The 27,923-nt window shown below is 38.0% G+C and overlaps 1 protein-coding gene across 8 annotated transcripts in view; it reads right to left on the bottom strand.

Moving 5' to 3' along the window:
- The window catches only part of CNKSR2 (connector enhancer of kinase suppressor of Ras 2), a 207,655-nt gene that overhangs the window by 39,645 nt on the left and 140,087 nt on the right, over positions 1-27,923 (bottom strand). For all 8 annotated transcript variants that reach the window (XM_066545420.1, XM_066545422.1, XM_066545421.1 and 5 more), the window contains 7 exons: positions 19,026-19,074; positions 17,980-18,152; positions 15,934-16,007; positions 13,417-13,488; positions 7,617-7,684; positions 2,965-3,065; positions 1,251-1,782 (listed from right to left, as the gene is read on the bottom strand). In XM_066545420.1, the coding sequence (XP_066401517.1) occupies positions 1,251-1,782; positions 2,965-3,065; positions 7,617-7,684; positions 13,417-13,488; positions 15,934-16,007; positions 17,980-18,152; positions 19,026-19,074 (1,069 nt within the window). The remainder of the gene's footprint in view (positions 1-1,250; positions 1,783-2,964; positions 3,066-7,616; positions 7,685-13,416; positions 13,489-15,933; positions 16,008-17,979; positions 18,153-19,025; positions 19,075-27,923) is intronic.

Genomic DNA, 27,923 nt, shown 5'->3' with positions numbered 1-27,923 from the left:
GCCTTTTTCAACTTTTAATGGCATCAAATTTAATATCTGCAAAAGAAACCATTGTTTTCTCAAAGCAGCAGAAGAAAGTAAAGAATTGGAGATGTTTAGAAGGTAATGCGTAAAGCATAAGGACCACGGAAAACTTTTGATCTCTCCCAAGTATACCAAATAACATCCACGTGAATTTTAATGCTCAACAAAGGTGCTAACTTTAATGAATCAACTTAGGTAGATAGTTAATCATACAAAGCCTTCATACCCTTTCCTCTCTCTTAACCATTTTTGTACTTCTTTACTGCAGTGAAAAAGCTGAATTGAAGGAACAGTTAGCAGAGACCCTTGGAGAGCTTCAAGGGCTATCCTGCCTTCTTTTCCTCTTCAGATAACTTAATTGCAGTGCAACCCCACAAATCATGAGTGCAGGCTTCAACAACTGACCCTACAAGCTGGGTGGGGACTCAACGTTGCTAGCAGCACATGCTGAGAAGCTCCACAAATGACAGTGAAGGACAGAGCATGAAACAGACACAAAAATGTGTATACATGTCAGGAGGGGCAGGGACCTGCTCTAATCCCTGGTTATTTGGATTATGTTTGATAAATAGCACTAATATCTATGGAGTTTATGTGCCAGGTGACTGACAGTTACTCAGCATTATGATTTTTTTTTAAGCCTCGCTGGTCACAGTTGTTCTCTACTTTTTTTTTGTTCAAAATGCTTTTTGAATTTCTTTCCTTATAAATTGCAATGAGAGGAACTGGGAAAAATACCTTCTCTTTTTAAACTTGTTACAGATTTTGGGATGTCTCGTGACCTGCCTGCCTGGATACTGCACAATCACAGCCTGACTCTGCACTCCTGGATTTACCAAGAGGTTTTTACAGCTCAGATGGGGTTGGCTGGAAATCTTACCAAGTATATCCCTTAAACACATGTGTGTCATTGGAGGAGGATACTGTGCAAGTGTAAACATGAAGAAAAGCATGGAAGCAAAATCCATTTAAGCTAAGGATTACTAGAAGAAGGTGACTGGTGACCAGCCTACAGGGAAATGTCTGGTGTTTGAGAGGTCATGCAGCACTCTGGTTATTAGGCCTCATACATAAGGCAGACCAAAGAGGTGTGCAACAAGAGGGACCTGGCAAAACATGGGGGATGTTGAAAGACTGTTGGGGATATTTGATAGGAAAAAGGAAATACAACCTCTACATTACACGAACAGGACACTTGAAAAGCCACAGAAATATCCCATACTTACTTTTATCTTCCTGGTTTTCTTCTGCTGCTTTGCCTTCCTCCTCCTCCTCCACCTCCTTCTGCTGTGCTTCTTCGTGCTGGTCGGCAGCACCGACCGAGAGGCTCTGGCAGCAGTGGTTGAAGCCGCTATCCCGAGGCAGGGTGAAGCTTCGGGGCTTTCCCCCGTTCCCGTTCAGTGCTTGCATCCGCTCACCCTCCACCAGGGGGAAGGGGCCGTAGTGATCTTGCAGGTGGCACTTCTGGGTGGGCAAGGTGGACTGCCGCCGGTGCTCGGGGGACACCACGGCCACCTCGGAGAACACCGAGTCCTCCAGGGGCAGCGTCTGCAGGTAGTGCAGTCCCGAGCTGGTGAGCGGCGTCTCGATGAGGTCCTGCCAGGAGCGCCGCTGGCTCGCCGTCTTGCGCACCGGGGACTCGGTGGCGCTGCCGGCCACCTCCGGGCGGAACTCCTCGTGCGACGACTGCGACTGGGACGTCTCCGTGGACGACAGGCGGCTGTGCTTGGGCTCCACATAGGGGCTTGTGCAGCTCATCTGCAACATCAGCAAGGAGCAGCCTTCAGATCAATGCACTCCGAGAGCTGCTGCTAATAATAACCTGCTACTTCTCATTCTCAGCCATGGCACCCAGTTCATTAATAAGTCACAAATGTACCTAATTAATCTGTCCTGATCCTAATTTTAATGCATATCCATGTCTGTATGTCACGCCTGTAGGTCAAATACTGATAGTTATTCATAGTAAGTATCTTTACTATGTCACTTAATCCATAAAATAAGCAATGAAAATTAGCAGAAAACTTTGCAAATTATGGCACTATGGAAGACATAGAAGAGATCTCCCTGATTAATTCAAAACCTTAAAAATGCTATCCAAATGCCTGTTATCCTATTTTGCCTTTCTTTGGAATCATGCTTGCAGTACTTCAGTACTGTCATTCAAAGGTCTATAATTTTGTAAGATAAAACTACTGCCTTCAAATTAAACATCATGAATGCTCTCTTTCCCCTATATTTCCCCACTGTTCATTCCAAAAACCATATCCAAATAAGGTGCATTAACTTAGTTAACACTAAGTATGCAGAGATGAAAGTTAGAATTTTCAGTGGAGAGTAAGTTAGAAGTCTATAATATAGTTTTATGTCAACAACTACTTCAAGAAAAAAAACATCCCCCTTTTTTCTAATTTAAATTTCTCTATAAGAGAAACCTACTTTTTCACAACAAGAGAACACCTGGTATTGCTGTTTGCAATGCAAGACAGAACATTTTTATGCTGGCATTTCTCTGGAAATTCAAGTGTAATTTGTTACTTAATGCTTCACGGCACAACTGCTGGAGCCTTAGAGAAGAGTCTGTGTTGTTTCTGAGGTAATAACATTTTCTCAGAAAGTTGATAAGAGGGTGGTGAGGGATTGCATGGATGAGTAGCTGTCCATCATGAATGAACAAGAAGAAAGACTTCTGTAACTTAATCTATTTAGTACAGCAAGTGGGATTATAAATCCCTGTTCTCTACAAACCAGTGGAAACAGCAACGATGGCCATTGAAGTCTGCAATGTGTGCTGCTTAACCAATGCCTTCAGTCAAGCATTGACTAAAAAAGCCTCATGGTCGAGCTCCATCCTGGGTGCATGACTGTGCTCCTGGGCAGCAGGGCAGGCAGAGGTGGCCCTTTGGGCACACATTCTAGGGACAGCTGCAGGTGACTCACCGAGGGTGGCCGTGGGTAGGTGTCGTACGGGGGTGGGGGGCTGTCCTGCTTCGGCGTCGATGGAGTGTCAGCCTCCTCCTTGTCACTCTCGCTCCAGTAATCTGCAGGTCACACAGGAATCAGGTCAAAAACTGCCAGCACATTTTGATGCAGTTTTGTATCAGAGATTTGCTTTCACAAAAGCAAAACATGAAATTCCTCCTTTGGTACTGTTGGCAGTGAAATATCAGAATGCTGATGCTGTCAAGTGTTAGCTTCTGCAACTTGGAATTGTCTTAATCTAAAGAGGGAAAATTCTAAACATTATGGGGTATAATAAACCTAATGTCCCATTACAGAGCTATTGGACAACAATGTGAAAATGAGCCACAAATTTAACTCTTGTGCACACCTTATAAATGCAACAGGCATACAGAATACTCTTAATACATGTACCAGACTTTCAAATATTTATACAGCCACAAAAATAATTACAATTGGACACTTATTGGCTGAAAAATACTGAAATATTTTTTGAGCAGAAATTATTAAAAACATAGCTTTGCTAAAGTCTTGTTGACTGCAAATAACATCAACAAATGTATTTAACCAACTGGAAAATCAAACAGGTAGGAGTTATTGCACCCATGAATAATCAGTGCTATTTTTCTACCCATTTTCTCCATTATATTCTACCAGTTAGACACGTTTTTCAATTCAATTTCTAATAACAAAGAGTGGTATTTAAGGCAAGACAGAATAACTTTATGTCATATATCTGCTTCATAAAACAGCTGCTGCCCTGTTGTCCATGCAAGAACATAAAGGTGATACAGTAAGGAAAAATATGACAATGACATTTAAGAAGAGAATTCAAAAAGAAGGATGAGAAAGTATAAAGGACATAGATTTAGTGGGTTAAGTTTAAAGCTTAATTAAAATATTTCATTTTTTCAGGAAATCAAGTCTTGGCCAAGCTTATTTCAAAGGGGAAGAATATACTACATGGGAATTTCTTATGTTACAAATATTTTTTGAAGTAGAACAGCATCTAACTAAAAGGACACTGAATCTTAATATTTCCTGCAAAAAAACCCTAGTTAACTGCTGACTCAGTTCAAGACAGACAACTCTTAACATTTTTGCACATTGTAAGACTTATGCAAACATTTTGGTTGTCACTTTGTTTCTGACTGTATCACCTTCCAGTATTTGGGTCAATCATTGTATGACAGGACACTATAGCTCAGACTGCTCACAGATGAACCACAGGCAATTTTCACTTCACCTCAAGTGTTCAACAAAGCGCATCTCTCTTTGAGAGATAAGGAGAAAAAGACTGATTGCTGCTTCACAAATGATCTAAACTAAAAATCCGAGCTGGCACCACATGTAATTTTGTCTTTAATGATTTTTTCTTACGATTACTGTATTGTATGATCAGTGATCTACCATATTTAATCTTATTCAAGACTTAAAGCATAAACTTACCTTTAAATGACATCACCTTGAACAGGAATCTCTATAGCTTTGTATTTTTTTAGATTTCAGTATTGGTGGGGACAGCCTTATTTATCTATTCAATTTTTCCACACAATAGCAATTCTGTTTTTACTCCAAGCCTTTTCATTTGCTTCCTGCAAGCTTACAGCTGAGACATTCTCTTTAAACAGTATAATAAATAAGTTGCATAAATAAAGCTTTTATGACTACAAAATAAAAAAAAATCCTAACAGTTATGTCTCTAGACATCTGCAAATAATTATTTTCTGGTGAATGAAAGACTAAATCAGTGAAAACTCTTTTTCTAAATAAATCCTACTTTTAAGAAAACTTGTTTCCAGCAACTTAAAACAGCTGAAAATATTGGCAGGTAGGCATGTTTGTTCCTATTGCAGCAAAGCATAATGGTGTGCTGTGTGGTGAGAGACCTGTCAGAACTGCATTGCTCTGTGACATTTCTGCAGACTTGGAGCTCAACTGTTTATTCTGAAAGCAAAATTTAGCAGTCTCAGTGCAGGTTCCAATTTTGGCTAAAAATACGAAGGTGTTCTTGCTGTCAAATCCACATACAAGAGAACACTGCAGGATGACGCTTTTGCACACCTTATCTCAGACAGGGAATTCTGTTGGCAGCCTATAGCTTGTCTTGAAAATTTCTGCAGTAACAGGGGTCAATTTTCAGATAAAATGTACGAAAATGGCTTCCCACCAATTTTTATAAATGCTCTGCTTTTGGCAACTGACTCATTAGAGTCCATCTAAAACATGTATGATGCTATGAAACAGTTGCTGTATCTCTCTCTGTAGATTTGTCCAATTCAGTGATGGACAAGCTCTATGCATCAGGCATATCTTGAAAGTTTTCTCAATGACTAACAGACTGAATATATTATATATAAACCAACACTGATCTGCCATTTCCTTAATAAATATACTCTATTTATATAAACTAGGGATTTTTTCCCTCTGATTTATGTGACTGGAAAGCATATAACTTCTCCAACCAAGGAAGTCCCTTGATGTATTGCTAACATGCATTGTATTTCATATGAAAAGTTGAAGGTATTTTTATAAAACTGTTCTGTACAGAATGTAACATTTTATTCAGCAGTACACCCACAATTCGATGATTCGTGCATCTCTGAAGCTCTTGAAATATATTTATGAACTTTACATTCAGAACCATTCAACTCTTAATTGAGACAGATTTGACAACTCCTGTTGAATTGTTTCAGAGGTATTATAAAGCTTTGCTGCAAAGGGCTGAACGGCACAGAAAGAAAAGAGCTTTTGTCAAATCAAATATGCAGATGACAATTGGTACAGTCACTGAATATAGAAAATTCCAGCTTCACAGTTTCTATAATTGCGAAAATGCTTGAAGTGATAGAGAGGTTTTACTTTGCTAACTTTGCTAATTAGGGACACTATTGAGGCTGTGTAACAGCCCTTGTGCTGGGAGCCAAGGAAAATCACCAGAGGCATTAGAACAGCGTAGGGCAGCAAGGGGCCAATGTGATACTGCCTCCCACACTAAACACAACTAAGCCACACAAAGAGGGTACAGTTCTACCTACCTGCCTGCAACAAATCAACATGAGTGAATGGTGTTAGAGTGGTAATAAAGAACTCTGTCAGTGCCTAGGATATAATTTGCATAGTCAGTGGGGATTCACTGATTATCTTCAATAGGGAGACATTTTAATAATAAGCTACATGAGGCCTGAATGCACATCATCTCATGTCTATCTGGATCATCTGCTATTTTATTACTCAGTGATTTCTTAGTAGCAAAAATATTTCTCCACGTCCATCTGGATTTTGAAAGGTGTATTATGTGTAATTGTGCACTTGGACAGCATTAGCATAACATACACCTTTTCACTTACTGTCCCACATGGCATTGTAATTCTAGTGCCAACCTGCTGTCAATAGAAATTGTAATTTGGCTTTGAATGCCAAAACAGAGGATTTCCTCAAAGACTCTGAGATTCAGAGTTTGTTCACAGCCTCTTCAAGCAGTGACAACAGATGGTACACAGGCTCTTTCTAACAGGTTACTGTAGTGCTGCTTAGGAAATATGGTTCCCAAACTGATTTCCAGGTCTGGTAAGGCACTGAGAACATGAGTGAAGAACAGTGAGCATGGTGCTGCTACCCTGGGCTGTGGGAATACAGAGGGCCTGGTGGCAAAAATGAAATGAGTTTTTTGGCTCAAAATCCAAAATCTTTCTGATGAAGGCTTAAGAACCACAGAATTAAAAACTGAGGTTTTGACTGAGTGGGAAGCAGGCAGACAGACATCTGGATAAGCTCTGGATCATCACTACCACTGCAATTTTCTGGTGCCTGCTGCTGGGTACATATGTTAAAAAGAGCATGAATTCAAAAGCTATCTGCTTGCCAAAGCAGATACTTAGATAGGAACCCTTCTGTGGATCCATGTCACTGGCAATTCTAAGAAACAGCCTCCACAACACAATTGGACTGACTCTTTTCTGTCTGCAATTACAATTTCTACTGCAACAGTTCAAAGAAAATCAACACATTATTTTATATATGCTGTTTTTTTGACCCAATAAATATTAGGTATAAAAAATAAACACGTAAAATGTTGTAAGCCAACAACTCCAAGTGAAATGCCAACAGGGCTGTAGCAACACACTGCAATACAGTAAAACCAGTAGGAATCACAAAATTTAAGTGGCCTTAAAATTAAAGTCCTTAGAGTAAATCCAATTATCTCAACAGGCTTTAGAAAAATGGTTTTGTTCCCAAGACCAATTTCATGCACTCCTGCCCTCTGTGAATTCAAATACAAATGCAATGTTTCAAATACTTTTTTTAGCCTCCAGATTCTTAAGTTTCTTCTGATAAGGGAGACAGATTCCTCGGTACCATATAGTGGAGCTTACTGGCAGTATATCTGCTCTTTTAGCTATCTTTTGCAGCCTTCTCAGAAATAATCTCAGAAGTGTCTGCAGATCAGAGGCTGAAGGAATTAGTCAGAATTCCTGTCAGAGAAGGAATTCTCTAAAGCAATAACAGCAATACTCATATGTGATTTGCTTTCGGATGACGAGAATGAGGCCTGATACACAGCAGGGAAAAGAGAACGGATGAACTTGTGATAAGAGCTGACAGAAGAAAACAAAATAACAACATATTACCTTGCTCTTGTTTGATCCTCTCTCTTTCTGCATAGCCAGCAGCAAGCATGTTAATTCTGTTGAGCCATCTGAAATAATATTAAAAAAAACAGTGATACCCATCCAGCCTATTAATTTTTGCATGCATTTCTAGCAAAAACAAACCTAGAAGCATCTGAAGGAGATTAAGGACAATGTTATTTTTCATATCAGACAGCTGTTCTCTTTGATACTTTTACTCAGGGAGTCTCCAAAGATCTATGATTTTGCTGTTGAACAAACTGTTTTCACAGCAAGGATTTTATTTCAAATGGAAAACCAAGTATGATGTCAAACATCTGTAAAATAAAGGATTTAGAGATAATCAAAGAGTTGTTAAGTCTGCGGCTCACAGATACGCCATCACACAAATACTCCTGCTGTTCTGATTTCTTAAGAACAAATACCACTTTTCAGAGATTTAAGCAATATTTTAAGGCCTGAATTGGCAACTTAGCAGAGGAACAGAGCAGAAAATTGCAGTAAAAAGAAAAGGTTCACTCCCAAACAGACATTGTGGTTTAATCATGCCATTATGTTTTAGAGCTTACCCACAGTGCCATGCACAAAGAGAAGGAGGCATATTAGAATTCACTTTTGTGTTTGTGTCAGAGAAATGCAGGGAGAAAGATAGTTGCTTCAATGCAATTCACATCTAAGGCTTTAATCCCAATTTAGCCTTGAAAAAGTGCTTCCATAAATGGCACAAATTAAAAAAAAAACCCCAAACAAAACAATACAAAAAACCCCAGCACCCAAACACACAAAAAAACAACCAAAAAACCCAATCAAAAAGCAAATGAGCTATTGCTGCTCTCTTCTAGTAGGGCTGTCATTGCCAAGCATACACTGAACTGTCTGTAGCAGGGCAGTTTCAACCTGTGCTCTTCCCCCATGGGGCTCTCAGTGTATTCATCAGCCCAATGCTTACACTGAATCAGGTCCTTCATCAACGAGGCTTTAAAGCACCATGGCAATCTCCCGTGTTGTCCAGTCCATGGTAAACCTGGAATTACTTGCTCCAGTCATCCCATAGTCAGAATTTGACAGGCCTGGTTTGCCAACCTACTGGCTTGCAATTTAACTGCTAGGGTATACAGAAAGACAACTCCAGTCAGGTTTGGGTTTTCTTCAGGAATGGGAAACCCCCGTGTCAGAAACCTGTGCCTGATGGGTTTTGTTTGCATACTGCATGCACAGAAACAGGATGTTTGTCTCAGCAGAGGACATACCTTTGTAATGTCTCCTGCATGCCTGCCTTTGAGACAGTGCAGTGCAGAGCAAGCATCAAATCATTAAATACAGTTGCTTTCCTAGAAATTAACTCCTGTCATCATGGAGTCAGAGAACTAGAGAATGCTTCAGGCTGGAAGGATCTTAATCTTCTAGTTACAAACCCACCGGCATGGGGGAAGGGACACTTTCCACTGACTGCCACTGTGTTTGGTCAAACAGTGACCCCATTTTTGATCTGTAAACCATATTAATAATCCATAAATCATTGTCCATTGGGAAGAAAGCTAGGGACTTGCTCCTAAAGTGATTGCAGAATACTTCATGTTACCACACAATCAAAATTTCTGCCAGAAGAACAGGGGAGCTGAAGAAGACACTTAGAATTTGAGTTGTAATTGTTAGGAAGTGCCATACAGTAAAAACAAGCAGCACACAGGAAGAGAAATCCAGCAAACCTCATCTCAATGTTACACCTTCAAAGCCAAAAGAAAAGCCATATTTTAGGCTCCCATTTTTGATATGTGAAGACCTCCTCTGGGGAATAAAGCTCAGCTGCCAGCTGAGCCAGCTCTGACAGCTCAAATCAGAGGCACAGAGGCAGGGACCTTACCCAAAGCACTCCAGCCCCGTGCTGCAGAGGGACCACAAAGGCCGAGACTTGTCTGTGCCCTAAGGATAAAGCAGCATAAGATGACAAGCATCTGCTCTGTCAAATGGCATGGCAGACAGTGGGGATGGTGCTTTGCTTGCCTCTCACCTCTTCAGGATTTCACATTCCCAGTTCAACCCCCAGTTTACCACCCTCACCTGTACTGCCAGCAGGGAACAGCCACCTATCATCCCCACTGGGTAGGGCTGCTGACCACAAAGCATTAGACAATAGAGCTATAAAAGGTTCTCCTGTCCTTCATTCTGTCCTAAACATGAGAGCATTTCCTGGTAAGTTTGCTTATTATTGAGGTAACCAATTAAATTAATGAACACTCAACTGTCAGTCAATTGATGCTGCTTACAGAGATGACAGATGGCTGTTTGCAGAAAAGCATTATTTCCTGAAAAATAAAATCTAATGAGAGCCCAGGAAATGTGTAGCATTCTCTCACTCTTGAGAGAGACACCAGACTGACTTCACCTTTAATGAATTTCTGCAGGTCATGATCTGTGTTGAGGGGTGCACTATGACCTGCAGTGCCTGTGGGGTGAACCAGAAGGTGGCTGTAACCCCTGATGTGGTTGTACACTGTGAACAACTACAGCTTTTGAGCAGTTTGCCAGTCTGGAAACTATAGGAATGGTATTGACTTCTTCTGCATAGTTTCTGATATGTGGCTGCTAAAGGTTCCTCAGATAGGGTTAGGGAATTAGTGTTATTTTAATAAAGCATGGCCAGAGTTCTGGTTTGTTCAAGTCAGACTTGTATGAGAAATCCAACACACTGGACTTGTATCAAAGAGGAAACACACTGATCTCCTGCAGAATGGAAGAGGAGTAATGCATGCCTGGGTTACAATGCACTGGGGACAAAAGTTCCAATCGTACAGCTACACAAATGTTCCTTTGTATGCATATTAATAGGTACAAAGCCCTAGGCCCTGGGAGGATTTCTATCTTTCTTCCCTTCAGTGTGTGTGTCCTGGTAGGCACTGTAACCTTTGGACTGCAAGAGGCCAAGAACATATTGCTTCTTTACAGCAAATGCAGCTTCAATTTTCTTGTGAGAATTCTAAGGTCTGTTTTCTAGGTACGACAATAAATACAGTGTCACTGGTAACTGCAGCAGTCATTCAGGTTTCCTTTTTTTTTCTTTATAAGAACAGTACATTCATTTCTTGTCAGTATTTAATTAAAACAGTTTTATGACACATAGAACCGGATTAAAACCCCCTGACTCTCTGCAGACCTGCAATTTCTGTAAGGAAGGATGCATAGTACTCTCCCTCTCACAGACTAGTAGGAAACAATTCTCTATCTATCTTATCTCACATTCAGGTAGATGCAATACTTTAGTCAAAGCAGGGTGCTGTATGGGAATTTGGATACCTTAGAGTATCTATGAATACCTGAATGCAGTTTAACCAGAGTGAAGAGAATAACAATGAATTTCCAAACAACATGTTTCCATGACCACACATTTACACTAGAAAAAAGTACTATGCATCTATAAAGGATATTCTGTCCTCTTCTCACATGGAAAAAGCATGCTAACAGGTAAAAAGAACATTTTGCTGGTGTGACCATATGGACTAAAGGGACTTCAGATGCCACAGCAACAAAATTCAGTGATTATAGCTCTCCAGACTCCTTACCAGCACCATGGTGTGGCACAGTCATAAAAGTAGTAAGAAAATTTGAATAGTGACAGAAATACCTGAGATTAAAATACCCATTTTATGTGAGTAGATACACACAAACAAAAACTTCATAGCTTTTAGGCAAACATTTTTTTTAATATAAACAACTGAATCATTTTATACAAGAGATGAAGGAATTGAACCATTTTGAACTTTCAGTCATTCTTTATATTAGCAGTTTTCTACTGTCATTTCTTCTGCTTCAAGTATAAACAAAACTGAAATGACTGCCTGATACACAACTAGAATTTATGTCAGAAATTTGACAAAAAAAAGAATATAAAATGATCAAAAGAGAACTAATTTAACTTCATAATTTCATTCTGTATTTTACTTCATCTAGGTTTCAAAATACTTTTAGACAGGAAGTATTTTATTATCCCTGCATCTGAAAGACTATTTTTCAGTAAATTTTTCCCATCTATTGAGTTAACTGAATATTTGTGAAATATATATAAGTGAAATAATTTTTCTTAAACATTAAACAAAGAGAAAAAATAAAATTCTTTGGTGAGACTCTGATGGCAACTCAAATGTAAGAATTTCAAGCAATTCCACAGACCCTGACAGAGTTTGAATTTACATGTTTATAACTCAGATTGAAACTTTGTCAAGCTCATTCTAAAGGAATTAATATGCACTAGTTTCAAAATATGGTAAAAAGACTATTTGTGGTGAGAAAATAAAAATATTTTAATTCCTGGGTTTTACACTGTGCAATATATTTTTAAAATATTGCTGCACGTTTGCTGCTGTTTTCTGATTACTGAAAAAATATATAAATTCCTATCCTCAAAAAGAAGGTGCCTTGTCATACCGAGTGAGGACCTGCTGACAGAAATGATTCAGCTACTGCTGTGGTTCAGGATATGTTGAATACAGACCAAGCCATTATTCTGTTTGCTGCACAACAAACTGCTTTTTGAGTGACTGGCTGGACAGAATTATCAAGGAAATGCAAGCCTGAAATTTCCCAAACCAATAAAAAGGTTTTACATTTTCTAACTGTGAAGGGACTTTTGAAGTGAGCCTCAGTCATGCACAAACTTCTGAAAAATGTTGACAGATATTTCTAAAGGAAAGCAGGCACAGGGTAGTATCAGCATGCCTTTCCACCCAAATATTATCAGCAATGAACTGGCAGTATCCTGAAGGTGCTCTGCCAGGTAGTTGAATCTAGTACACACAGAAGAGCTTAAACCATGATTATAGAACTTGCTAAGTTTTACTGATTCAGTTTTATCTCCTTTTTCCTCTGTTTTGAAAACAGCTCTGGTCAGTGAGAATATCAACAGACATTATCTAAGATAGAACAATTCTCAGGTTGCAATAATAGATTTTTGTTTGTGTTGTCTGTCATTTGATGAAAATGGCATATTATTTTGAACTGAATTAATTTCAGTTGATATTGTGAAAATAAATGAAATAAACCCCCTAATATTTGAATAAACATGGGATTCACGTTCTAATTTACCATTCAAATGAATTAAGAGGAATTGTGTTTATTTTGTGCTGAAGTCTCAATCATTTTTCTGAAAAATTGCACAAGTGGCCAAGAACAGATACAATACAATTTAGGACTCAAAGAACTTAAGTCATTGTTCTTTTTGAAATGCTGAAATTCTCCCTATCAAATCCAAACCAACCAAAGTTTCACTTCAAAATTCATGGAAGTAGAGAGAATCTGCAAAATTCATTGTAACTTCCACTCCTTTTTCAAGACTGGCATAAAAAAACAGCGACGACTTTAAATCTTTCTCCTTCTTTAAATCTGTCTCCTTCAGGACAAGAAAGAGAAGGACTCCCAGAGGAAACCTCATGTGTTTGGGAGTATGAAAGGAAGCAAAGTTGGAGATACCTCACCTTTGCAGGTGCCACACAACCAAAATCAGAAATCTGGAATTCTGAAATTGTGTTTGGATGTTGTTTCACACACTGTATTTATTTCTTTTTAGAAACATGGAAGCATGTTTCTAAAGATTTCAAACATTTGTGTCAAAAAAGAGGTAATATTTTTGAATCAAAGAATTAACATATGAAGCCAGTCAGAAACAATGTTTCCCTGCACCTATTTTCTCAGCAATTATACTTATCTTTTTATACTAACAAGTAATTTATTATACCTGTGTTATTAGTAGCTTCAAGAAAATTCACATTTAAGGAGTGGGTCCTTGAACTTTGCTAGATTTCCTTACCTGTTCATATCATCTAGATGTTCAGCAGCAAAATAAAAACTTTTGATCTTAGGATGGCAGGCTTTGAATGCACTGTAGAGGAAAAACACAATTAAAGAAATGTAATGGCACAACTCTTTTTTTTTTTTTTTTCTGAAATGTAAGATCACATGGTCACCAAGGAATGAGATGAGTTCATATTTCTGCATGCCCCCAAACAGTATATGAACATACAACTTTTAGGATTGTGCCAGGTTTCACCAAGTGAAGTGCTCTTCAACTACCCTTCTAAATAATCCTTGATTCATATGTGCATAAATAATTGTTCAACCATCACCTGCAGTGTACTGTTGAGGATCATCAGTTAAGGATAGAATTTTATGTTTTGGGTAATTTTGCTGATATACATATAGCTGTCAATTTTTTCTGAACAGAAAACTGACTGAACAATTAATTCAATACAACAGTAAAATTCTCAGTCCTTGTGATTTCTCACATCCCAATGACTTTGACATTACCTTTAGCTCTAATGACTGCATTTCAAGCAGGAAATTGTGATGTGCTGATTGACTTCTGAAAAGCTGCCATAAATCAACAGTGTCTTCATGAGGTCATCCTAAGCAATGGGCAATTACAACTCATCTTTCCTTTCCACCAAAGTAATCAACATGACTGGGCTGAGAGAATGACTGCATTTCATACATAATATGAAATAAATTACTAGAAAGAGTCTTTTAACTATGCTGGATAAAGATTTATGGTGAAGTACCTGAAGACCCAGCAAATGCATTTGAAATAATGAATAATTTATAGTAGAGAAGAATCATTTTGAGAACAATCTGAAGGTGTCTCTTAACAACAAAAAATGTAACAGTCCTAAAGAAAATAAGGAAAACTGCAAGCATGATACATGATGAGCATCATCACCATTTTTCTGAGACATAATGGATTTTATACATATACACATACACACACATATATAATGTAATATAATAATTCTCACTCTCTAATCAATTGAGTCTCAGAAAACTGATAATGACGTTCTTTATGGTTATCATGCTTGCAATTTTCAGTATACATGTATGTGTGCACACAGACGCACACATATCTGTGTTTTAGAAATCAGGCAAATCAAATTGGTAACAGGAAAGTTACTGCTAGAGAAGGTAACATAACATTGAGACTAAACAGATTCCTCTAACACATGACAGCAAACAGTGTTATGCAAGTCAAAGCAGATGTACAGTGACATCTGCTCAGTTTAGAAAGACATCATCAAGTCACTGAGACCTAAACCTGGACTTCTTAAAATTGTTACAGCATCTGTCATCTGGATTCTTAGAGGGTTTTTCCCTTTATGTGCCACCCAAGCAAAGAATCTTAATAGCCACATTTTATGTGCTGCTATTCAACAGACATTAAATCAAGTAAGACCAAACCAAAACAATTTTAGCAGGGTGCAATTCTGAAAAATGAGTTGACTTTATGCTGCTGCACCAACAAAAAAGAAACAATGAAGGACTTTAGCCACGTGGCCCAAGGACACAGGACAACAGAGTTAAGCTAATGTATCTTTTTTTTTTTCTTCACAGCTTTTATCTTCTGCCCTTTGAGACCACCTTGAAGTGTAGAGCTCATCCTAAAGAGAGATATAGATCAACTGATACAAGGTTGGTGCTTTCTGTAGAACTGCAGGTAGTACAAACCATACCATTTTGCATTTGAAAATTATGTTTCGGACGAATTTCAGCAATTCCAGTCTTGTTTAAAAATGTACAAATTATGAGAAGGCAAGGCAAAAAAATTTTGAACAATAATGACTCTAAAAATATCCCTGTGGGAGCATGCACCTGTCACATTGCTACACGTGCTTGAACTTATCTAAATAATAAATGGATTTGTGCAATAGCACAAATCTGGACAGCAGCATAAACAGGTGAGAAGAAATGTTCTTTGAGACCTTTCGGTCCTATAAGAAAAATACAACAAATCACTGTCATCCTCTTTTTTTTACTCTGCCACAGGACTGAAATAATGTCTCAGCAAACTTTGAGATGATGCTAATGGATTTGGAGTTACATTAAATATTGATGCCTGGCCATGAACTTGGGGACTTTCTTATTTGGATGGTCCCTGTATTATGCTTAAAGCTGTTTATTGAGTATAAAGAACACAAAGACTCTCCAACCCTCAACAAATAAATAAAAAAAAATAGCAACCCCAAACAGAAAGGGAAAAAAGGAAAGTAGAACTAGGAAAATACAGGGACAGAAGCGGCCAAGCAGCCTTCTTGCTCATAATTAATTTTGGTCTAGTCAAGCACTGTGGTTCACAATGAAGTGAAAAAATAGCCTTCTTTGGGTAAGATGGCACTCCAAACAGAAAAAAATAATTTGCTTTTTTCATATGAGTTTATTCTGTGATACAACCTCCTGACAATTGCAACAAAGTCCATTATTGCCCTGTTTTAAAGGAAAACCTTGTCTTTTCTTTGCACTTCATTTATTGTATAATTGCATTATTTTTAAGCATGCTTACTATTTCTTGCGGCATTCACTGGCTCTGTCAATTTTAAATTCAGGTAGACTGATGAATCCTTCTGCTTTTTCATCCTGCAAAGATAGTTCCAGATATTACTGTAGCTAAAGTAAAATGAAAAAAGAAACCCAGCCTGTTGAAAACTTGCAAATATTTTCACTTGCCTGCTTTTTCCAAAAGGAATACTAATGTCTGCTCTGCTCTGGCAAACCTCCCACAGAAGTCACTGGGAGTTCTGCTGAAGTAGCAAGACAGACCCCTTCGTGAAAAATACCATTTTAAATACCCAGTTTTGTGAACAATTTCACAGCTGAACCAACATTTGAAAATATACAAAATGACCAAATGTATTCAGTCAATTAGTTACTGTAATTAGTTAATTTTTGGAGAAAATGGACTAATTAGTAAGGAGAAATGCAGCCTAGTGGAAGAAACAGAGAAAAAAACCAATTTCAATGGGTGGTGTTTATCATTTTTATGTATCACAGCTAAGAGGCATGATATCTCTTCAGCTACTTTTATCTCTCTACAACATTCAGCATATATCTGACCTTCCTCTCCTCTCCACTGAAGATTTTACAGAGTTTATTTTATCAGCTATGCAATCTCCCTTGACTTTTCACAGTTTGAAAGCATTATTTATATTAAGCTACTCTTACATCAATAATACAGACTTGGTTATTTAATTGCTCATAACTTTGCATGCAAAATTAACACAGAATCATAGAAATGAAGCTGGAAAGCACACAAATGTATGTGAAGCATATAAAACTGGAGCTGGAGTCATTAGGTGGAAGGTACAGGATTGTAACTGGTTCTGCACTAGCAGGTATTTTAAAATTAAAAAGACACGGTTTAGAATAATCTTGCTATTTCTTTTTTGAATGATTGCCTAGAGAAACAGAGATTTGGCAAGAGCAGTGTTTGTTTGTCTGTCCACCTGTCACTGATGCAACCCCTACCAGCCTTTGACTCTACTGATGATGACAGACACTGTGCTGAGGGAGCTGAGGGCTCAAAAATAACCAAAACTCAGAAAACCTCAGGAAACTTGGGATGGGGTGCTGAGAGCACTGCACTCCACATGGGAAGGATGGCACAGCTCAGAGCTGCTCCTTGGACCCAGTGCTGACCACTCACTGCACTTGTAGCCATCAATCACTGCCCTGATGAAAACCTTGTAGTAGCCAAGGGAGGGAGAATGGAGAGGAGGGAGTTAAGGTTACTGATCTGAAGCTGGGATCAAGGCACAAATGGACTGAATCTGAGAAAACAGGCTTTGGAACAACTTGCTCTCTGTTTACTCAGAGAGAAGTTGGGGATTACTTTGAAAAAGTTATGTACAAATGCTTGCTGTGATTAAAAGAACAAGTCCAGGACAGAGTGCATAAAGATGTTAACAATGGTTTTATCCAAGCATATTTACTAATGAGTCTAATAGGATTAAAAATCAAGGTATCATAACACTGGCAAAAAGCTTTGCAGCGAAAGCTGATATAATAAATGTGTACCAATGCAGAAAATGTTGCATAATCAAAGCTGTACACAATTCAGCTGGGATGCTCCTGTGCTTTTAAGTTCAGCATTTATGAGCACTGAAATCGTATCAAAAGCTACAAAGAAGAAACAACAGGAGAACAGAACTGAGAAAACAGAACTATCTTCCTTAATTGCCTAGCCGAGAAACAAGGAACACCAGGCAGCACAACATTAAAGTTTACACTTCCATGACTAAGCTTGAATGACAGGATTAAGTAATTACCTTTTTGCTTTCAAGGGTTTGAGGATAAATTTATTCTAAACTCGTGTCATGAGGACACAGAAAACTGTGTTATTTCTCCATGTAGTAAGAGGTGTACTGGAAGGAACAGCTATCTCAAAACCTTCATGGTAGTTTTGTTAGACAGTTAATATTAATTTCAGTATGATTATTTGGGTGAATAAAGTTATTAACATATATAAGCACCGAAAGCATTGTTTTCACACTAAATCCTGACTACAGCATTATACAAAGTATTCATTGAGACCATGAGTATAGGTGTTTACCTCTTCATTGATATACCAATATAGAGATGTGTCCTTCAGGACAAACCAGTACTTTTTCCATTTTTGGGAGAAATAACTCTTGGCATCTTTCTTTTTCCAAAGCCAGCCTTCACAGTCCCCTCGACCAAGATCTTTACATGAGATCCGTCTTTTGCTTTTACCCGGAATAGGAGCTGAAAATGACAATAAGGTGATGTGAAAGCATTTGATTTGTCCACTAAATCAACAAGATACCTATGCAGAAAGCATTATATATCTGTTTAAGAAAATGATTTAAAATTTCAACCTTGAATTGCCATGAAAAATTATTACAAGCATTCCATTTTGACCACAAAGCTTATGCACACCACCATAATTTAAAGGCCAAAGCAAACCAAAACAAACCATGTTCAGCATCTCAGAGCTCATATCCTATGGATAAGACAAAAAAAAAAAAGAAAAAAAAGCAACACAGAAAGAGAAGACAGAAGACACTATAGAGAAAAGAAAGGCAAGATATTTAAAAATAGGAAAAATGCTTATTTGTAATTTTCAACATATTTCACATTAGAATAAAGCACACAACAAATAAATTCATGTACTTCCCACTTGGTTACCAAATACAACTATTTAAGTACTTCACAGGTGTTCACAAACCTCTCTTTGCAGCTCTTTTTGAAACTCAACAGTTCCTAAGGCCTTTGTACTTCAAAATCAAAGGAGGAAAATTTACTATGATATAAATTACCTGAGAGCGTAGGTAATGAGCAAGTGCTGCAGTGAGGCATTACCTGAACACAGCTGGAAAAACCAACCCTGGCCCCAAAGAGGCTAGAGTCTAAGTATTCAAAAAAAAAAAAAAAAGATAAAAGCAGATACATGAAGGTAGAGGAACATTAGGTAACTATGAGACATCAGAAATGGACTAATACATTCTCAACATGATCAACTGAACTGAACATTTTATTGGAGCTAACAAGTTAGAGTTCCTCAGATACTGCAATACCATACAATTAATCTTGGCAAATCCCTTCCTACCCATATATGAAAACAAATTTATTTTTTACCTTTGTTCTTCTTTTTACTTTTCTGCTGTAGAGAAGACTGCTGAAATGTCTACAAGAAAATCAAAATGGAAGAAGTGAAAATGCAATGTTTATATTCAACCACAGACCTACAATAAAAGAAATGTTACATTAAGTCATATCAGGTAACACCAACCAAGAGACTTCTAGGCCTAAGAAAAAGGTGATTTTAGTTCACCTGTTCATAAGGTTGTAAAGCAAAAGCACACTGTCAAACATCTCAAAGCAGATCTCCAGTTAGGTTGCCAAACCAACTGTAGTTTCTGCCCCAAATGGTTCCTCTCCTCTTGTTCTGTTAATAAAGAAGGAATATCTCTCTTTGTTTAGTACAGTAATGAAACTACACAGCCCATGTATTTCTAATGTATACACTAAATAAAGTACTCTTGACATCTATATGTAAATATACAAAATAACACACTGCCTAATGCTGGTGTGGAAGTATTCATGCAATGGTCATTAGACCATCAGACAATTTTCTCAGAACAAGGGCTAGTATTCTGAAAGACATCAGTAAATTCTGCTTAATCACAACTGGGGAAAAGCCTCCCATATAAAAAGTCTGAACTAGAACCTTATTTTTTCCACCAGGTTTTTAAGTGGAAGTATTTCCCTCCAGCTGATCCACTCGCACAAACTAACCCACTCCCTTGACAATGAGACAGGATGGAAATTGCTCCTTTATTTAAGATCTTAGCTTATTAGTAAGATCAATAGGTATTAACACATTTTATAACCATTTCTGTTTAAATACTTTGACTCAGATAAACACAATCCCCAGTGAACTAAAAAAATAATAAATCTGTAATGAATCAGCAAAACTTTAAAGATGTGATTTGACTTGTTTTGAACTTCAGTTTTCTAGAAAGGCAGACAAATGTTATCAGTGTTAAAACTAAGAAAAGGTTACCATTAGAGTGTCTGCTTATTAAAACTTTCTATTTCAGCTTGCCAGGAATCAATACAGAAATCAATACTTCTGTGCCACTTGGTAAAAATAAATCTAAGCAAAAGCACTGACAGTTCTGCAATTCCAAATCCTGTTCCTAGTAGTAAGACAAACCCTCTCCCCTAGTTTACGAGACTAGGTTCAATTCAAAGAGCAGCTTTGGTTTTGCACCTGGCACTCAGTGCTATGGCTTAATTGATGTGATATTGTTTGGTCAAATGTTTGTGATATTGGAGTTCTTTTCCAACCTTAATGACTCTATTCTAATAATGTCTCTCCTCCCTGCTTCCCACACCCCTGAGCTCACATGCAGCAGACTCAGCTTCAAAGGGATCTCTTGCCTCACAGCTGAGAGATTTTCATGCAGCAAAAACTAACATGCCCATGGGGAATAATTACTAGCAAGACAATAATTAAGTGTAATTAAAAAATTTAACTGACTTGCTAGATGTGCTGATCCCTCAGAGACCATATCTGACAGAACCTACTCCCCTATATTGCTACCTCCATGGGTCAAAGGAGGCCTCCACTGGGAATTAAAAAGAGGATCCCACTTGTTCTCATTTCCTGGCTCTTGTCCTTTTTCTTCTGCTACTGGTACCAATTCAATCAGCACCAGCTCTCAACAAACCAAGACAGCAAAACCCATCCCACTTACATCACACAAAGTATTTCAACCTGCGAAGGACCAGAAGAGATCTTAATGACCCAGGAATAACAGAGTGGCTGAGCAGAAGTGTGTAAGTAACTCCCTCTGAAAATCTTACTTAATTCAAAGTGGATGAAAAAATTCACACACATACAAATCCAAAACTTTAGCACTTCTCAGTTCACAAGTCAGACAATTTCATTCTGCTGTTTGACTTTTCTGTACTATTATTTTCACAGTGTCAAAACAGAAAAGGAAAATCTCTGCTCCATTTTCTCACAAGTAATTCTGAGAGCAGGTGAGAACATATGAAAAGCCTTCTCTTTAGATGTTTTGTCTGTAAATTGAACCTGCAAACCTCAGTTCACACCTCTTAACTTCTGAGTCAGTTTTTGGGAAGAAAGGGTAATGAAGGGGTATCAGTTTTTGACAGGAAGAAAGCATGTAATTTACATGTCTAACCATTTTTCCATACATTATGTTATATTGCAAAATAGAAAGGTTTTATTAAATTCAGCTATTATTCTAAATTAGCTCATTGAATTAAATCATAATTAAGGGCAAATTCTACAACTGAAAGAAGTTCCTGGGAACTATTTCAACTGCAGTGATTTTAACTAACACTTTATATTATTTTACATAGACTTCAGACTTCAAGTTAGTTGACCCTTTGCAAAAAACAGCACCATCTTTTTTCTTAATTCAGAAAATGTATACATAATATAAAATATATAATTGGAGAACAACAACAACAGCAAAAAAGTGAGGCTGAAATATAAAAATGCTTCTTCTTTTGTTGCTTTTTTTGGAACTCATTGAATGCAATCTACAGCCTCTTACCAGTTGTAAGACAATGCTTAGTGCTGTTTTCCCAGTGGTGTCAGGAGGTCATGTCCTTCCTCCTGACCAGAGCAAGGCTTGCTTTGAGGCCAACACTGGATCCTGTTCTGGGTCATCTCTAGCCTAGATAAACTATCTCCAAAGAGGTACATTCCACAGCTTCTTTAAGCAACCTGTTCTAATGCTGGCCACCATAATGTTTCCCCTTTTACAGTTTAATTCTGTGATGTGGCAAATACAGAAATAATGTAACTACTACTTCTAAATTCCATGAACCCTAAACACATGGATTTACACCAAGAAATTCAGCTGTACTAATGCAAACTTGCTGTAAGACACTGTTTAATCACTCGACCACAAAGCCAGATTCAATGTATGTTCACTGCATTTTGATTCTGATACACCTTGAGCTTTGATTAACTGCTTTCATAAACATTTTGTCCCAGTTTCCAAGAATCCATCTCTTCTACTAATTCTGAGAGCAAGCATGAAATGAAATAGAAAGCAGCATTCCATATTGAAGAAAGTCATTATTAACTCAAAATAATGAGTAAAATGGAAACAAGAGGGACACTGAAAAGATTAAATAGACGAGTACCTTAAGACAAGTGGAAATTGGCACTCCTGAAGAAAATTTGAAACTCTTTAATAATATTCTGAATTATATGCTTTCAATTCATCCAAAACACAACTAGAAAAACTTTCCATTACCCAAAAGCAAGGTGTCCCTTGATGTTTAACATTCATCAAAACCCCTTTGAATACACTGAGACTCACTGACTTTTTTAGACACCATGATTTTCTCTCCTGTCATATGTGATCTTTGAGCTTGTTCTATTTAATAAAGCCCTTGGACAAGTGCATCTCTAAGGAGAATATCAAAGAAATATTTAATGTATATATAAGCCTGTCTATCCTATTAGCAGCCTCAAAGGACATGTATTTTAAGAGGAATAAAATATCATTTATTAAAGGGTTTTTGCTTTTCCTGGTTTAGTGTTTTGGTTTATGTGGGGTTTTTGGGTGAGGAGTTTTGGTTGGTTTTTTGTCTGTTTGGTTTTTCTTACCAATGTTCTAGCATGCCTCTAGCCCTACCTTTCTGAGATCTTAGCTGCAAATTCCAAGAGCCAATGGAGATTTAATTTCGCAGGGAGGAGCCATAACAGTCCCACTCTTCCTGCAACTGTTCATTATCAGACTTGCGCTGTGGGTTGTACTTACTCTAACAGACTTCAAAATGATTGACAGAGTTCCAAAAGGCCAGCAGACTGCACACCTGTAAAGAGCAACCTGCCCCAGGGCAAAGCCTTTTTGGATTACAGCACAGCAATGCAGCTACACTGGAAAAAACTTGCAGGTGGAGGCTCATACCAACCAAAGAGATCACCACTGGCCTGTAATTGTAGTTGTTTTTTAGCAAGAAAATAATCCCATACAGGTGCTCTAATCAATACTCTCTGCATGCACACAATAACATACCAGCATCTTGGTACATGTAACACATTTTCAAGAAATGAGACTATCGTGTTTCTGTCTCATTCTCAGAGTTATTCAGGTTTCTCTTCTGGGAGAAAGTATTTATTATTGGTTAGTCCTGTGACTGCTCTGTATTTGCTCAGAAGGGAAACAAGATGGAAAGTTAGTCATTAATGTTCAGAAGCCTGAAAATGTAACTTATTTAGTAGTAATTTCATAGCTCTCTATTTGGAAAAATGTATTTAAATGAAAGTGTGAAATTATTTAAGTTTCAATGAATTTATTTGCTTCATGCCAAATAGAAAACTTAATAAAATGGTCTTTCAGTACTAATATTAAATTGGAATGAAACTGCTATCAGAAGAGGAGACTGTTTGATATAACTGTTATGATGAAAGTTAGAAAACTTATATTCCAGTTGATAGCTCAAATAAAAGCAGAAAACAGACTGGTTATCAAAATGATAAATTTGAGAAGATTAGTTATTTTGACAAACTTCAAGAGTCTGAGGAAGATGTCTGAAGATTTGAGGTTAAGCTGCTCCTTAGACTTCTCTAACACCTAATATAAATTACAAAGGTGTGACCAACAGAACATTACATCCCTGTCCAAAAAATAAATACATTATAATAGTTATACGAACTTCTTCATGGTTACAGAATGTGTAGGTCTACCAAAAAAAGAGCACAACTGAAGATTCTCTGAAGGAACAGACTGACCATAGCAACTAGTACTATATTGGACAGCACCTACAATTCTCATTCAAGGGCTTTTTTGTTTCTCCACTATTCTTCTGAGATTTTTCACTCACTCATTTAAAAAAAGGTGGAAGAGAGAACCAGTTTATGGAAAAAATAATATCCAGTCCTTCTACCCAAATCTGGGCTCAGTCTGATTGAAAGGGAAAATAGCACATATCTATAGCTTTATTTAGAGCTCGGGTCAAATCCAATTTTTCTCAAGCTGCAAGTTTAGACACCAAGTAATGGTTTACAGGCAGGCACTTCCCCTCTGTCACTGTAAGATAGTTTTCTCTAGTTTCAGCAGGATAGCTTGCAACACATCTGATTACTGGAACTTTCTGCTACAGATGGAAAAGCCAGTATCTGGGAAAAAAATAAAAGCTGGTTCTGCCAATCATATCATTGATCTCTCACTTTGAGAGATTGTTCTCAATGCTTTGAGAACATTGGCAATGTTCTATTTTCACTGTTTTGATATACCACATACACATTTCTCTGCATTTGGTGTGTTGTGATCCAAAATTTCAGAGCTAAAAGAAGACTGAAAAGGGGGAAAATGCAAACCTATTTAGATACAACACCACACTTTATATCAGTATTAACACCTCATGCTTAAGGGTACTCACAACCCAGGATTTTGCCAAAATCTTTTCTGTTTACCACCTTGTTTAGTCTCCATTAAGAGCCTATAGCACACAGTACTAATTATTTTAATGGATATTTGTGGAAAATAAAGTTTTCAAGGGCTGTTACAAAGATATGATGAGGGAAGACCTCTGTCAGATTAGAAAGTTTGAAACCTCCTGCCAATCAGCAGCAGATATTCCTTCTTGCATTTTGTTAATGACCACAAAAAGAAAGAAACAGCATATATGTCCCTCAAGAGTTTTTACTGCATAAAAAACATAGGCTGATATCTTGAAGCTGCCAACTTTTTTATGTGCCTCTGAGGTGAGCAATGGCTATATGAGCTGTGCAGGATGGCCTCCTTATCACATAATCTACAAGGGTTGATAACATCAAAGATGTCTATTCTTTTCATACAACTGCTCCTACGTCTGCTTATCCAAGACAAATAGGCTAGCTAAGGGCAGAACTATGATAGCCTGAAATGTGATAGCAAGCACAGCTTTTCTTATTCATTCTCCCATTTCCAAATGTTTCCTTATCATTTTGGGGGGGGGGGGGGGCGGGGGGTGCTCTGTGGCAAATACTAGAGTAGCTGGATACAACTCAGCAGTTGCAGAAGATAGTGCAAGTATTTTGTCAGAAGTTATTAGCATAATGAATGCAAAAATAAAATGATTTTTTAAATCTTCAGGCTATTTGGAAAAATAATATACAGTGGTGCTGCTTTCCACCACTAGGGAAAGACTCTTCTTCTTAGCCATTAAGCCACAGGACTCTTTAACTGAAATACCAAAGCAGTAAAACTCCTGGACAACATTAACTTTAAATGAGAGTTCTCATATTCCCCCAGTCTTTCTGACTGACATAACAAGGACTGCAGCAGTGTCACAGCTGCCTGAAGCAAAGGAGAATAAACAGTTAAACTGGACAAGTGCTGCTCATTAGGATAATTTATTCTGTGATCATTCTTCTGCTCTACATCTACTTTGAAACATTCAATTTTGGTACCTCCCACACTACTTTTTATTGACAGTAAGAAATCTAGGAGGGAAAGGGAGGATTCAAAAACTCTATTTATCCTTTAATGGCAAAAGTCCAAGATGCATCAGTTGCTCCATCACTGTGTGTTTCAAGTGCATCCATTTAAGAAGGAAAATAGAAACTAAACTATCACCTGCACAGAACAGTATTTAACCCTTTATTTGGATTTCTACTCCCATCAGTTCCCTGTTTAGTCTCTTACTGAAAAGAATGGACCAGTCAGAAAAAACACAAAACAACTGAGGCAAGAAATCAGCCCTGGAAATCATTTTATCCAGCCTTGTTGCTCAAAGCAGACTCCAGCAGAGAAGGCTGTTCAGGGCTGTGGCCAGTTGTGTTTTTAGTATCTCCAAGATGGAGACTCCACAAACTCCATGGGCAACCTGCTACAGTTAAACCATCTTCACAGTTAAAGTATCTTTTTCTTATGTTTATATGGAATTTCCTGTATTTCAATTTTTATCTACTGCCTTTGGTACTTTCATGGTGCATCTGAGACAAATCACCCCAAAGACCCCATGGATACTTGTGCCTTGCTGCTATGCCCCTCCAGTAGATACCAAACTTTGCAATTTCCTCCAGGAAAAATCTTGGTGTGCTTAGAAAATTTCTGTGTTATTCACAGGGAAGGCAGGTTTTCCTTGTATGCTTATCTAAACATTAAAACAGCAAGACGATCCAAACAGATTTAAGAAACTTATTCTTGATCTATTATTGGATTCAAGACGTGGTCTGTGGCACAACATGGACCTTTTCAGAAGAAAAAAAACTGCTGTAAAACAGAAGTCACCCCTGGGGCATTGACAACATCTTCCACCAAGCCCACAGTCTTTGCAGAGGAAAAATCATTAGCCTAGAATAAAAGTCTCATGCCCCCTTACAACACTTTGGTGCTTGCTTATGGTGACAAGCACATACACCTCCTTCTGCAGGAGGAGGGAGCAACACTTCTGATTGTGCCCCTCAGCATGATCTCTTTCATGCTCTGTCTGACTGTGTGACAGAAAAAGTGCAGAAGATGTAGGTGGTCTCAGAAAACAGATTTCTGCTTTAAGGAAGATACACTATTGCAAGTTATTCTCTGTTAGCACTTGGACATAATATCCTTTGGGGAAAGAAACAGAAAACTCCTTCTGGATTTCAAAAGAGGGGAAGTTTTCAGGGGGAAAAGAAGGAAAGAATTTCTGTACATCAGGAATTACATATTCTGTTAAAATTCATACCAAACACTCCCAGTGCCCTTATGAATTAAGGCAGGAAAAGAACAGTTCATTGCAGGATAAAGGTCTTATTACTTGCTGGAATTCAGTAAGGTTTCCTCTAAGCATAAGATGAAGCAGAACTTTGCAGAAGGTGGGGAAAGATAACATTAGGTCTTCTTAATTCTGAACTGGCCATGGTGATTTTATGGGTACAAACCAGCTGACAAGAAGTAACACATCACTCTAAAGCCAGAATTCTGTAGTGCTGGAAATGCTATCTACTTGGGTTTATCTGAAAGCAAAGGGATATACTTGAGAAGTGGACAAAAAGCAGTTATTGCTTTATGAAAAATACCAGGCTGCTTTTTCCTGCACAGCACAGTAGCAGAGATGGATTGGCTGACTCAGGGATCAGGCGCTAAGCAACAAGCACTTCTCTCCAGTAAAACAGAAACACCCAATAAAACAGCTTCAGTTCAGGAGCTGCAGTGCTGCAAAGAGCCATTTTCCTCCCAAGTGGAACCATACAATCTCCCATATTGTGTGTTAGCAGCAGGCTCAAGGGGCCACCACTGTGTAAGTGGGGCAGAGGAATGGGGCAGAGACTCCTGTGGAGTCAAAACCACTACTTGGAAAAAATCCCTTCTTCAGAAAACAATGGAGCTCTTTGTCAAAGCATTTTGATGCTTTGACATAAAATGGCACTTTGAAACAGGCACATGTGCTCCATTAATTCAAACAACATTTCCACCACTCAGTACAAGTTTTTTAGAATGCCAAATTTCTTGACACATGCCAGCCAGTGTCCTTGGTTAAATGCTTTCAGAGTCCTGCTATCTCCCTTTCCCTTGTGCAGAAAGGAAAACAGAGAAGAGCCAGAAGAGAAGTCAGGCCCTGGATCAAAGTTCTCCTGGATGTGACAATCCCCAGCATATTGCAGTGGTAACTCATGCTGAGTCCCCTCTGTGCAATACCTGACATAAGCTTCTCTGCTACAATGTACCACACTTCATCTCTTCTTTATCAAAGGGGAATAACTGAGGGACTAAATCACTTCTTCTACATTTATAAGAAATAAAACTGTGCTACTGTGATTGTTAGCTTACTCATGTTCAAACAATGCTAATACCTACAAAAGCAATGGTTCTCTATCAGGTAACAGAAGCAGGATAAAATCAGGAATGATTCTATGAAGTAGGTAACAGAAAAAAATACAGAATGGGGATGTGAAAGGAAATTAGAAAATGCTCTGAGATGAGAGATTTATTAATATATGGATCTACATCTCTAGATCATATAAAATTACACTTTCAGACCATTATATTCTATGCAGTAAGGAATAAATCTAGA

Source organism: Molothrus aeneus, chromosome 2 (assembly GCF_037042795.1).
Source record: "Molothrus aeneus isolate 106 chromosome 2, BPBGC_Maene_1.0, whole genome shotgun sequence".
NCBI classification, from domain to species: domain Eukaryota; kingdom Metazoa; phylum Chordata; class Aves; order Passeriformes; family Icteridae; genus Molothrus; species Molothrus aeneus.
Note: the sequence above shows the minus strand (reverse complement) of the source record. Positions and strands in the feature narration are given on the sequence as shown.